This window comes from Limanda limanda, chromosome 11, assembly GCF_963576545.1.
Source record: "Limanda limanda chromosome 11, fLimLim1.1, whole genome shotgun sequence".
Lineage (NCBI taxonomy): Eukaryota > Metazoa > Chordata > Actinopteri > Pleuronectiformes > Pleuronectidae > Limanda > Limanda limanda.
In genome coordinates, this window is record NC_083646.1 from 15160877 (window position 1) to 15175379 (window position 14503).

The 14503-nt window shown below is 43.3% G+C and overlaps 2 protein-coding genes across 2 annotated transcripts; both read right to left on the bottom strand.

The window, feature by feature from the left end:
* Positions 1–980: 980 nt before the first annotated feature.
* LOC133014663 (protein FAM8A1-like) lies at positions 981–4771 on the bottom strand. The gene is made up of 5 exons (XM_061081931.1): positions 4318–4771; positions 3308–3428; positions 2362–2485; positions 2103–2242; positions 981–2001 (listed from the first exon to the last, which is right to left on the bottom strand). The coding sequence occupies exons 1-5, from the start codon at positions 4769–4771 to the stop codon at positions 1857–1859; spliced, it is 984 nt and encodes a 327-aa protein (XP_060937914.1). The 3' UTR covers positions 981–1856.
* Positions 4772–6561: 1790 nt separating this feature from the next.
* fabp4b (fatty acid binding protein 4b) lies at positions 6562–7333 on the bottom strand. Its single transcript, XM_061081932.1, has 4 exons — positions 7261–7333; positions 6947–7119; positions 6756–6857; positions 6562–6612 (listed from the first exon to the last, which is right to left on the bottom strand). The coding sequence occupies exons 1-4, from the start codon at positions 7331–7333 to the stop codon at positions 6562–6564; spliced, it is 399 nt and encodes a 132-aa protein (XP_060937915.1).
* Between the last annotated feature and the right edge of the window lie 7170 nt (positions 7334–14503).

Genomic DNA, 14503 nt, shown 5'->3' on the forward strand with positions numbered 1-14503 from the left:
CAGTGGAACAGTTTGGGGTTTTCTTATATTTAGTAAAGAATTATTCATGTCCACGAAAGATGACGTGGTTGATTTTCTGTGCTGATAAAGGAGGATATACAACAATGCAGTGGACTTATCCTCCTTGGTACATCATGTGAAAATGTGTATTTGATCAACTAGTATACACTAGGTGGAGCCAAACTCAAGCAAGTAAGAAGACGATTACTTTTATGTGTTTCTTTTAGAATTTCCTCTTCTCTCAAAAGATCAAATAGATAATTCAAAAGAATGGGTTCATAGAAAGATTCCTACAGAGTGTAAACAACTTGAGACTGTGGCTGATTCACCCTTAGCATGACAACAATCGTAAACCCAAGACAACACTGTACTGGCTCTGGGGACAAGTCTGTCTGTCCTTGAGTGGCCCAGATAAAGCCGAAACATAAACATGAGGACAGCAGTTCAGACACTTCTCATCCACTCAGACGGAGCCTGAAAGGATCTGCAGTTAAGAATGAAACTAACTTTACAAATATAGGTGAGACAAGTTTGTAGAGTTCCCCAAGAAGACTTGAGGCTGTAATTGCTGCCAGAGGGACCAAGTATCTTGGAACGGACTTTGAGTTGTGTTTTCACGCTTTCATCATGGATTACTGAGTGTAGAGATATGGAAGGAAACCCTATGTAGAGTTCATAGTCCTGCCAAGGCCCAATGGTCCCCTTATGAAAACAGATTTAAATTCACTAGATGCTTTCTATTTGGATCTTAACCAAATAGTGAAGATAAATATCTGTCCTAGACATGGCTGATTTGTATTTTTCTCAAATTTCATGAATTCTCCTTAGAGAAATCAACAAAGATTATGAAAAACACAATGTTAAAGAAAGGGAAAATCCTGTATCCGCCCCCTGTATCCACATAAAAAGTCAATGGGTTTCTCCTGAGGTGATGACAAACCCACCCCTCTGCAAAATAACAAACAAGCATTGATGAAAACCTCCTCGGACTGAAAGTGTACAAAGTGTGCAAAAGGTGCAGGAGTCTGAATACTTTTTGATGCCAGAATGCCCTCATTACATTAAGCAAACAGTATTGTAACATTAATGAGTCAATGCATTTTTAGTTCAGAAAACACACTGTGGCCTCTGAATTAGTATCAAAACAGAAGAATTATCAAACTGCCAACAAACAGCTGAAAGACATCTCATCATGCAGGTAATAATTAGTGGTGGTTTCATTTAATCTTGTTAAATGCAAAACAAAAAAAAGGGGTTAATCACATAAAATATATAATACATATTTTTCTTTCAGTCGCACACATGCGTGTGAAAAGTACTTGTGCTCAGGTTTTCCTTTCAATTAATTTAAATGTCCCTTTAAACCAGAGTTTTACAGCAGCTGAGCACAATGCATCAACTCCAAAAGTCTGACTACACAACTCTTGTGTCAGTTTTCAATGCAAAGTTATACTGCAGGAATAATCTCACGTTTGCACTATTATTAACTTAAATACTGTGCGATACAAGACATTCACCCTCAGTTTGCAAGAGCTTGTAAAAAGAGGCAAATCTTGTGTTATTGAAAAGCGTATTCTTGTCTTCGGTGGAGACAAACTTTGGCACAGGAACAAATTCTGAAAGTGGCATGTAGACATAAATACAGTGTGTGTCAGAGACAAACCAAAGTTGTAGGAAAGTAAAATAGTTCATATTGATGAGCATCAATCTCTCTGCCAGCTTCTCGATTGCTGCTGCGTGGTCAGACCTGGACAGTGCAGCGTCTGAGGAGTTCTGCTGGCTTTTCTCAAAGACCATCATCACACAGTGCCTGCTCAGCATCACTGTACCGTTCTTCTGTGGGCGGCTCTTCAGCGTCATCTGGCCCTGGAGCGCTTGACAACTATTGTACCAGCTACCATATCATACACAGTCCGGTTGTGCTGAAAGAACAGAAGTGTGATGAAGGCCGGGAAAAAGAAGGCGATAGAAAAGTTCTTGTTCAAGGCTCTGACGGTTGATCTGTCGAGGGACACAGAGACGGTTGTTACAGTACAAGATGTGAGGCTGGTTTTATTTATTATTAAACTGCTGAAGGACAATATTAGTAATGAACTACTCACGCAGACAGAGAGACGTTAGTTGCTGGCACTACGTGCACCCTGTTAGGCTGAACCAGAACTGATGAGTCACATGTAACGACCCGGAGTCCAACGAGAAACTTCCCTGGAGTGGCTCCTCCTGCTCCCCAGATACACACGACCTGGAGAGGGACAGATGAAGGAGATTTAATACTATTGAACATTATATAGAGGAACATTAGATAGTTGAGGCTGATGCCACTGTATTGTCTCACATTACATACAGTTTATGAGTGCTCACCTCATAGAGACACACTAATATCCGGTACACAAGTGCCACAAGCATCATTTTCTGGAGCTCCTCCATCGACGTGTCCTCATCTATTTCTTCCACGATGAAATGCATTGCAAACTTGGAAACATCCCTGAAGGGAAAATGACAAATGTTGTTAAGGACGATTTCAAACCTGAGAGTGTGAACCGAGCTTGTATTGTCTGTCCTGGTTATATTGTTTACATATGATCCAGTCCGTTTTGATTCCAAATTGAAATTTCAGGAGCACACTGAAGATTTTTGGATAACACACTCTGTACTTTACATTGTTTTGTAGTCAAGAGTGCGTCTGACGTTGTTAGAAGACAAAAAGCAACACTGTGAGCCACGTCTGCCTCTTTTTCACACTGCAAACAAACCAAACCAGGATTCAGTTTGATCAAATCAGGAACACCTCTTTAGACCTGTTATTTCCGTTGGGAATAAACCAGGTAGGTGTGAAAGTGCCCTAAGTGAATGATACTTAACCAAAAGACCACTTCGAGTTGCAATACCATTTTTTCCAAACTGAATTAAAAAGAAATACGTCATCATGACTGTGGACTATAGTGGCATCCGATCTTGATGGTGGATCATGATCTTGCTGGCTGCTGACCATAGACTATGACTGCAGCAAAAGCCTTTATCTTGATGATGTTTTCCTACACTTGACATCTATTGCACTTCTGTCCGTCCTGGGAGAGGGATCCCTCACATGTGGCTCTCTCTGAGGTTTCTACGTATTTTTACCCTGTTAAAAGGGTTTTTAGTCGTTTTTCCTTACTCTCGTTGAGGGTTAAGGACAGAGGATGTGTCACAATGTTAAACCCCTATGAGACAAATTGTGAGTTGTGAATATGGGCTATACAAATATAATTTGATTGATTGATTGATTTTACCACCTCTACTGCTAACATGCATTTATTGTACTCACGTGATTCCACTGAGGTGCATAATACTAATGATGATGGTTGCTTTGATGAAAAACAAAATGAAGAAATCCACCATCTCAGCCAGGAGTCTCTGAAGCGGCGAAGGAATGTTAAACTCTCGACCTGGGGAAAGGAATTAGAAAAAGAAAAAGCTCAAGTCAAATGAGTACGAACCCTAACGTGCACGATCGTTGACACCGTTATTCAAAAGGCTCCACTCTTCTAGGAAAAGCTTTCCTGAAGACTTTGAATCCAGGCTGCACAGATTTGCTCTCATTCAGTCATGGGCGGGTTCGGGTGATAAACTGTGTCTCACAGTCAAGTGTTCCATTTCATCTCAAAGGTGTCGTTACTACCTTCAGCTACTGAGGTCATAATGTCCTTGGAGTGTTTTTCTGGATATTTGGCATGGCTTCACCTGGGGGGAATTTACAGACACTGCACCGTTTGAAATTGTAAGTCAGGAAACAGTTTGTAGTGTACGTGAGGATTAAAAATTTGATAGAATTATATCCCTGGCTATGAGCAGGAGGTACTTGGACTAACCTGGTTGTCAATAACATTCAATTTGAACTCAACAAGTCGAGTTCTTTCACACAGACTCTGTCTCATTTCTTCATTGTGCATGGATGGATTCCCATGGTGAAACAGGACAGGCCTTACTCAATCTGTGGCCACAGAGATGTAGCAACACCACTGTGTATAATGTGATCGTATACCAGAACATTGGCATTCTCCTGTAAGGTTTTTATATCTAACTCAACCCATGAGGCCAAAGGAACAGACAGGGGTGTCCACAAACTTCTGGTAGAATGCTCTAACTACTGATAGTGAGGAAGCTGTGATTGTCTGGTCAAGTTTCTTTCTAAATCGCATTTCATGTGATGAGCACAGACTCAACGTGCTTCGAGTTTGAACTGAGACACGTTGACACTGTGACATGTTGACACTGAGACATGTTTACACTGAGCCATGAGACAACCAGCAGACATCTGTAACCAGTGGTTTCTACCTGGTCTCGGTGGGTTTCCGTTCTCCTGCGGCTGCTGCAGCGGTTGCCCGGCTGCTGCTGCCCGGCCTGCAGCCTCCCCTGCCCGGCCTCCACTCGGCGAGGTCCCGGTCGCTGGGTGAGGAGACAGCGGGAGAGCGAACGGACTGTTGTACCAGTGCGGGGACATGAAATCGACGGAGGACGCCGCTGTCCCGCCGGATGAGTGTAAATACTGCGGGTAGGACATGGCTGACGCTGCCAGCCAGCTCTGCCAGGTCACATAGCCGGTGTAGTACTGCCACATCCAGGCCTGCAGCTGCTCGCAGTACTCCGCCGTGGCGCGGCTCTCCCCCGCCATGTTGCCCCGGGGCTCTGTCCGCCGAGGAGCTTCTTCTCCGGGCGGCTCGGCTCGGCTCGAACACGGTTTCCTCTCTCCTCTGTCCACTCCCATGTTTGTGTTTTTCTCGTCAGCCATGTTTCATGATGGCGCAGCGTCACGGACAACCTCTTCCGGGATAGTCTGGACGCAGACGTGTTAACTGCGGAGTAAACTTTATACTTGATTCAAAAGATGTTTTAAGAAATTTAAATGCTTGGGGAAATAATAAACAAAAATAAACCGTGTGTTTTTTGGGACAGACAGAGTCCCAGGACACGTTTGTCCAGTTCAAGACTAAATGTGACTCCCCTACGTATTAGGACACAGTGGTACTGTCCATTCAGTCCCTGCAATTACTCCAATCACCCACAGGGGGGGGGGCAATTCTGCACAATGAATGCTGCAGTGAGAGTCTGTCAATGGGGTCATCAAGTTCATCTTATCTAATCATTTAAATGAGGAATTAATACGTCTCATGTGATATTAAATCATATCTGAATGAGTTCACCTCCAGCAGTGGTTATTGCCAATTAGTGATCAGCCCAGTGATTAGACCATTACTGCAGCCTGGAGCGAAAAACAATTATAGCTTGAGGTTTGAGGCCCTCTGATGGCCAGACTTAAACAGATACGATCTGGGGCAATCCGTTATGTGTTTGCTGTGTTATTAATTTAATAACCAATTTGTGTTTTTAAGGCTAGAACAATAAAATAATTCATACCGTATTTGTTCGCCGACTCTTCTCAGAAAAACTCAAACCATTTCTGAGAATCCATCAGCCCACAGTCATGGTGTGATTGTGCGTAAACTGATTTCAAAGGAGACCAGCTTTCTTAAGCCAAGCCAAATCTTAAATATGTGTATCATTGTCCCCAGCCTAAAGCAATGTCTGTATCTGCATGGTCGTATATAAAGTGACACTCGAGACATTGAATCAGCTTTTCATTAGTCAGTTTTCTTTGTTGCCGGAGCACCACCCAGGGTCACAGCCATTCACTAAATCCTGGAAATCTTTGGAGGATTTGGGCCTAAACCTACTACCCCAAAGGACCCTGATTAAAACAAATTAGGTGCACTTGCTTGAACTCCACGTCTGTGCATCCAAGACAAGGGGCCTTGTACAAATGAGGTCACTACTCTAACCCCAAGCAGGGATTTGGCCTTCCCACCTCCTAGTCATTAGGAGGGCTGCTCTGATATGGGGGACCTGCTGCCGTTTCTTATTTGAACAAAAGGCCTTTGTACAACCCCCCAGTGTCCACTCAGATTAGAGGCATGACTTGGACACGGTCAGGGGGTTTCTTACAAGAGGCTGGACATGCTAGTTTGCCTGGAGAAGTTTTGCATTAGCATTCAAATACATTTTAAAAGATTTGCAAGTTAAATATCTAATTTGAGACCTCCTGATTTGTTTTACCTTTAGAGCTTTTGTGGCATCAGGTCTGTTGCTTGAAAGTCATTTCAGGAATTCTGAAAAAAAATAATCTGCCCCATAAATTCTGCAAAGATTAATTTTAGACTTTAAAGAGTCAGGAGAAGCACCGGTGTAAATTTAAGACCGCCAAATTCCATTAAGCTGCTTTAGTCTCATGGGTGATGTTTTTTTCTACTCTGGCGTTCCATCTTACTGGGAAACTTAATCCTAACAAAGCACTCATTATCAGTAGCTGCTTTTCATTCAATGAGAAGTCAAAGTCTGCAGTGAAAAGACCCTAAAGAGTAAAGTGGTCCATTGACTATACAGAAATAGATATGCCAGGCACTGACCAATGCTAAACCCACACAACCTCACATGCATCCCAACAAAGAAACACTTATTTATCACAGATCAGACTTTTATTTCATCATCTCAGTGCATTTGGTGTTGTGGAAACAGAGGCTCAAATTAAACCTTCTCATAGATCCTCATCGCGACAACATCCCCCATGATGCATTTCTGTGGAGACAAGATTCAAATGTTAGAAATCTTACAAGTCAAGGAGACGATCAAAAATCTAAACCACTTGTCAGAAATCCACACCCACGTTCAAACAAGGGTCAGAAAACCCTACAAACTACAGGAGCAACACAATGACTCACAGCTGTCAGCTTTCCATCTTGAATCTCCCGCTCCAGTGTCGTGGTCTTTCCATCCCACGTCTGTGTCTGCACCAGTTTGCCGTTGTCAAAACTGAAGGTGGTCTGAAAGCACGTTTGATTTAGTCAAAGAAACGAGATTCTTCTCCTCAAACGAGGCTGGTAGAGAGGGAGCACAGAGGAGCAGGACCTACCTTGGTCTGCCGTCCGTCGGCGGTGGACTCATCGAACTCCTCGTCCATCTTGAACTTCATCTCTGTGTTCTTGAAAGTACTCTCAGACTTTATTGTAACAACTCCAGCGTCCACGCTGAACACCAGGTTGGGTTTCACCATGTTGCCCATTTGCCGGGTGGCGAAGCCCACACCTTAGAAACAACGAGGCTCGTTAACACTGATGCGACTTTGTCAAATTGCAACTGTTCATTAACTGATCCACGTTCCCGCTGCGGACCCACAACCATGCAACACATCCTCATAACACCATGAACCAAGTGACTCGATCTCACCGATGGCCTTCATGTAGTCATCGAAGTTCTCGCTGGTGGACAGAGTCCAGGTTCCAACAAACTGATCAACCATGATGGAGGAGTTCAGGTCTGCAGCACCAACACGTTCCAGCGGTGCAGCGAGGGAGGAGGCCGACGCGCGCGGAACACGTCACATTTAAAGGCTTGCCGCGCACGCGCCTGACCCGCCTCCGCCAAATCCGCAGCAAGCGCTGCTGCCGTTGCCACGGCAACGGGCTGATTAGGGGAGGGAGGGGGTGCGTCTTGAAAAATCAGGTTTCTGTGATGGGAGCTGAGATGGCGAGTTTAGCCCTGCTGACCTCAGCGTGAACTGCAGGGGCGATGGAGCAGAGAGCTGCACTCACATGATGGGATGTGGTGCAGGAGGAGCTGCTGCAGGAGGAGCTGCTGCAGGAGGAGGTGCAGCAGGAGGAGGTGCTGCAGGAGGAGCTGCAGCAGGAGGAGCTGCGACAACCACAGCTCCACGTCCCTGCAGCAGCCACAGGGACGGTGCATTACTGTACACATGCAGGGGCGGCTCCTGGTACAGGCGACAGAGAGGGCGGCACAAGAGACTGAATTATCATGACGTGACACATGCAATGTAAAACAATATATTAACGTCACACCATCATCCTCTAACCCCTGGACGCACCGGAGGTAGAAGCGCCACGAAAAGCGGTCCGCCTCATTTCCTCGCCCATACATATCTAATAATATGTAAATTTAAAAACAAAAATGAAGCATAACCATTTCAAATTAATCAATAAAAAAAAAAAATTAAATAAAATAAAAAAATTAGATTAAATTAAATTTTAAAAAATCATGCGCAGAAACCTACTGCGCACATCCCGCGCAGAAGCCCATTGCGCACATCCTGCTCAGATCCTGCTCAGAAGCCCACTGCGCACATCCTGCTCAGAAGCCCATTGCGCAGGAATTGCGCGCGCAGGTTTTTTTTTTTTTTACATTTTTTAATTTTTATTCATTTAATTTAATTTTTCTTTTTTCTCTTTTTATATTTAATTTATTTAAATTTAATATATTTTGCAATTAATAGATGATTGAAATCCTGCCAATTTTAATGCTGATATGATATGCTATCAGTACAGCTGATTTCAGACACTTTATATTTTTTGTTATATATTTTGATTGTTTTTTTATAGCTTACAATTTTGTCTGCCTGTGTGTGCATCTGTATACAGTCCAAAAGTTATTGTGGATGCAGGACAGTTTGCATGTGTATGTTGGGGGGCGCTAATTTGAAATCTCGCCTAGGGTGCCAACATTGCCTGTTCCATTCCTGTTCAAATTGGATAAGTCATGATAAATAATCACATTAACATTAAACATATCAATGAAATAAACATTAAAAAAGAAAAACCCATTAACACTTCTACACACACATTCTTTAGTGTATGGTAAATCTACAGGGTGCATGGTTGATGAATTACTCGGTTAGCTGATCAAATGATCAACAATTCATTTGATAACTTCCCATAAAAAGATAAATATTTGCTGTTTCCATTCATGTTGGTCACATAAAAACAGAAATCTGAGGACTGTAGGGAATTATAACAGGTGGTTTTCACTATTTACTGTCATTTTATGGGTTGATTCATAGAAAAAAATATCAGATTGTTCAATATTGAAAATGAATGACCTTATATCTCTGGAGTACTTGTTAAAATATAACACACACTGTGATACCCTCTGCTGCCACACATCACTCCTGCTTTGGCTGAGTCCTTTACTTTAACCAGTAGATGGCGCCAGCGGAAAGCAGATTAACTATTGTTGATAACTGTGGGCGATAATAAATGTTGCAGACTTTTCCAAAACCAAATGTTGAAATGGAAATTCTTTGAAACTGGAAATTTCTTTTGGATATGTATCTGTTTTTCTTGCATTTCTTTTTAAACAGTATGTTTTGATCAATTTGAACATGTGTTTAATCCTTGATAAAATTGATAAAATTAGCAAAAGTATAGAGTTTAAAAATGTTTGTGTTACAATTACTTACTTGATTATATTTCGTAATACTGCCTACCAATGGTTACAGCCACACATTACAATAGGATTTGAAAACATGAGCCACTCAAAATCATAAGCATGCCTTTCAGCAACTGAATTAAAGTTGAATTGGATTTAAAACAAAACCAGACATACAAAATTGAAAAAGATCAAATTTGTCTTGTTCTGTTACTCAAGGTTTTATACTAATCAGGCTCAAGGTTTGTATATAATAAGACAATTTGTTCTGGGGTCAACAAGTACAAACTCTGTACCACTGTATAATACATGAGTTGTCATTAATAAATCAATTCAATCTAAATCCTCTCTGTAAAAGCCAGAACAATGAACAACATGCAGTTAGCTTTAGGGGTTTGTTCATTCAACAATAACATTTATAGAACCAGCCTATACATCTTTATTTCATGAATACTTTAGTTTTCTGTTGAGTTGATATAAGAGCTACACCAGCTAATGCTAATGACTGTTTCAAGGATATTAAAGTTGAAAAGAGTCAAACATAAATGATTGGAGATGCTCGGACCAAATCAGATTCAGGTCAGATGAGTTCCCTGTGACATTTCTCCTCTGTCGAGTAAAACGGGTTGAGACATCACATCCCTCTCTGACGTCCCCCCCCCCGTACACTACTTTCATATTTTAATCTTTTGAGACATTATGTGGGAGTAACATGGTGTTTTATAAAATCTATTTAACCTATTTTATCTCAGCCTGCAAGTTTTGTAGAGTTTTTCGAAGCAAAAAAGCCAGGACACAATAAGATGAAGTGAGGTTCAATAGAAAATGGTTTAAATACCTGCACCAGGAGACATGCAGGCTGTATATTATGCATTAGATGAATGATGTCCGTACACTGAAAATGAACCGTATGGTAGCCTGTGATTCCTTTTCTGGATTAACAGGTGGAATAAAAAAAAGCCCTTTGGTTGGAGATGATGACATTTGGCACCTTACCTTACCAAAACATTTGTATTCTATCACAGGCCAGAAACAGCTCAAACAGAAACAGCAGAGCTCTTCTGGTTATATAATGGAGCTGCTGACAGTGTGTATAGCTGCAGTGAAATCTCCCCCGAGGTCCCATTTTTATTCTACGATGAGATCACACAAGAAAACATTCTGTTTGCTTCACGAGTCTCCACGACACCGGGCTTTGTCCCAATACGTCTAACTTTTAAAACGTTTCTATTATTATTCAGTAAACTCTCCGTGATATGATTTACTTGACGACCCTTTAAAAAGATGGATTCTCCCTTTTGTCGCAGCAGAACTGAGCTTTATGTGTTATGCAAATTCCGCTGTCATTATGAAAAACCATAAACTGGAATAAGCATCTGCCTCAGACGAGGATCTTAATGCGACTGTCACATGGCTGCGATATTTGATTTCACAGTCCACAAGCATTCATCATTCATTAACTCCAATGACAGGCTGCGATGATGTGCTGGTCAAAGAGGTCGGGCCCGTGATGTATATCTTGGAATGTTGTTTACCGGACCAATAAGCCGATTACGTCTTGTTCTGTCACCCGGGGTTTCTCTGTGTACATACAGGTGGCGTCCAGCAGGCGTGGAGCCCATCTAATGAACATGAACTCTCGCTGGCAGCCACAGAGAAGTCCTTTCCTCCTGGTTTTCATCAACACTTCAGCCCCCATTGATGGGAGAACAGTGGCCGTGGACAAAAGCTGTATATACTGTACAAACACAGCTCTGACCAGCAGCACACTGACTCATTCTTCGGTGTGTGTGAGAACGGAGGGGGACCCCTTTCAGCGCCTTTGTGTTGGTGTCTGTCAACAGTGTAGTTGGAGGCAGAGCCCATTGTGGCGGCCAGTGTTTCGTATTGACACAGGGCCTCGCTCAGCTTGTTCCCAGGGTCCAACCTGAGGACTCATGAATAATGGAGAGAGGATCCTCGGGGGCCAAGGTAGCTCACAAGTCTGACCACGCTCATTACCAAACCTAAACTCACAGCTTCATCCGTGAGCAGGTAAAACTGGGGTCACCGCATGCTGACGATGAACTTTGCTGCGACCTTCTGACGCCCTCGAGAATCAGGCAAAGAGATGGTGCTTTACTCCAAGTGTGATAAATACAAAAAAGGCACAAACCCATAAATTCACACCCGTTTCCAGATCATGGGATTCTATTTTTTTCCGTTTCTTCATCTTGTTTGAGAACGTTTTTATTGTATTCTTTCCTGAACTGCCTGAACTTCCTTTTCTATTCTGAGTAAGCCTTTGCCCGAGGTAGGGGATAAATCTCCACGTAGAGATCTATTAAAGCCTTTTAGCAGAGCCTTTCATGTGCTGCAGTCCAGACACATCCATAATCTGTGTGAGTTTGAAGCAACCCCACAGATGACTAAACCTTTTTTTAGATAGTCTCCTGCTTTCTTTTGAAACAGTTTTCTTCAATTGAAATGTTTTTTTTTTAAATTTTTATCTTTTCTCATTGCATCAGCTATATATAATACCAATTTAAAACATCCATACATTAAAATAAAGAGCATTTTTAAAGCAGGAAGATGCAAATGGTATGTTAAAGTTTGAGAAAGCAAGGTCTGGCACCAACAGGAGGCATCGCTCCAGGTCTCAGGTTCCAAGCAGGTCCCTAACATCTGCTGAGAGGCTCACACGACCTGAGCAACGTGCCCTCTCCTCTTTGCCTTTTTACGTGACTGCTGGATGAGAGGGAACTGAAGGCCGGGGTGGGCGACGACCATTCTGCTATTCAGTGTGTGTGTGTGTGTGTGTGTGTGTGTCTGTGTGTGAGGCGGAGGTCAGAGAGGTGCCTCTTGCTTGTGTGCTTTGAGCTTTTTCATGCCTCCTGCTTTGATCTTCTCTCTCATCCCTTCATCCCACACGCTCCCTGCGCCTCAGGCTTCTGGTTTGCAGCACACCGACAGTGGGGCTGGGGAGTGTGTGTGTGTATGTGTGTGTGTGTGTGTGTGTGTGTGTGTGTGTGTGTGTGTGTGTGTGTGTGTGTGTGTGTGTGTGTGTGTGTGTGTGTGTGTGTGTGGATGGATGGGGGGGGCTGCCTCTCACAGAGACACTGCTTGTTCTCTCAGCACAGGGAGAGGTGCATGGAGAGCTGCCCGTGGGGTGCAGGGCGCAGTGGGCGGAGGGTTTACCGGGAGCTAAAGTGATGCACACTGTACAGTTCTCTGCTCCTCTTTCATGCTCTCTTAGATCCCCCATCAGTGGGCTGGAATTCCTGTGTGAAACACAACTGTCACAGTGCTTAGAGGGTGGCCTCCTGACCCCTTACAACATGGGAAAGTGCACCCCTCAGCTGGGAGTTATATAAAGCCCGACAGAGTCATGAGAATCCCTGATAGATCACCCGCCGTGAGGCCTCTTATGTCTCTTCGCATCTCACACGGAAACATGGAACGACTATTTTGCGTAGGTCACTATCATGTGTCCCTCTCTGCTGCAGCTTTATATAGGCTGTGTTCTAAATGTTACCATGTAATCGGTGTGGCGAGGGCTGATGGTCGCATGGAAGTCATGTGAATACAGTAAGTGTCAGAAAACAGCCCCTTTATCCCTGCCCTGTGTGTCCAGTGCCTTACATCCTCATGTAGCCCATAACACACACACACACACACACACACACACAAACACACACACACACACACACACACACAGACACACACACGCAGAGTCCCCCCCACCTGCTGAGTTGAGACTGGGAAACAGATGCGAACGCACGGAGCCGAGCCCCTAATTGGAGATTAATTGGAGGGGGGGGCACTTACCTTTATTTAGACATGTGGTAAGTGTTAAGCTGTGACAGGCAACTCAACCATCTCAGCAGATGACTGTACTTAATATTTCATGACACACTTTCAGAGAGGGGGCAGTTCCAGGGTGGGGGGGTCGATCTGCTGTGCACCCCCCGCAGCCAAATCATCAACAAGCCCATCCTGTTCAGAGATGACAAGAATCCCTAATGCATATGGAATCTCACTGGTGAACCAGTAAATCCTCTTTCAATCAAAGGGACATGTGACTGTGGAGGGGACTGTAGCTGTGGATGCATGGAACAAATGTGTCAATTTAATGCTGCTGACAAAAATATCAAGATAAGGAATTTAATGACACAGTTTTTGTTGGGAAAAAATATGTTTTGGCAAAGTGAGACTGCCAGAATAATACAGAACATGCTTTTATTACTGTTTGCATTCCAGAGATTCTAATGAAAACCACCCAAAGACAACAGATGACAACGAGTCAAACATAATCATCAGACACGAACAGAGGCAGATAGAAATGAATGACGGAGCCGACAATAGGACGTGGTGGGATTCTGATGCATGTTTGTGCGAGTGAGAGGAAGAGAGAGAGAGAGAGAGAGAGAGAGAGAGAGAGAAAGAGAGAAGGGGCTGTGCTAACAGGCTTTCTGCAGATCACTGGCAGTTTGACTGCAGTGGAGAGTAATGGGGCTGGCAGGGCGGAATCAATTACTGGCCACAACAGATTTTCCCACAGGCCGGAGCTTGGGAAAGCAGTACTTTACTGCAGCACAGACAGCTGGCACAGAGCAGCCACTGGGAAAGGAGCCGGCTCAAAACAAGACTGCCTCTTTTTTTTTTAATAAACTCGCGACACACCATAAATTGGCCATTTTCTCTCTCTTATGTCTAAAAATATTAGTTTTCATAATCACTGATCAGCTTTTACGGCCAAGTGCATCATGGAAATAAAAATCACAAGCCACAGAAACCCTCCTCCTAACAGCATGGTTGATTTTCAGAGACAGACATAGACATGCTTGTGTTTCATGCATGCAGCGCTATGCACAGATTTTCTCCGGCAGTGAATGTAATGTTGGTGTAGACATAGAGACAGACACACACACGAGCACATGCACACGCACACACACACGCACACACACACACACACACACACACACATACAGTAATATCTCCATGACTTATGAGGACAGTACATTGATTTCCTGGAGACTTACTCCAGCCTTTACTACAGTTACTAACTGCTTTCCCATATCCTACTTTTAACCGTAACCTAACATCCACTTAACATTAACTTTATCATATGTCTTCACCTTAAGATTTAGGGATTGAGACACTTTTCGTCCCCATAAGGAAGACAAGTCCCCATAATGTGACTCTGTAAACAGATGTATGTCCCCATAACATTAATTATACTTTGACCGAACACAAACGGCAGAGAGAAGAC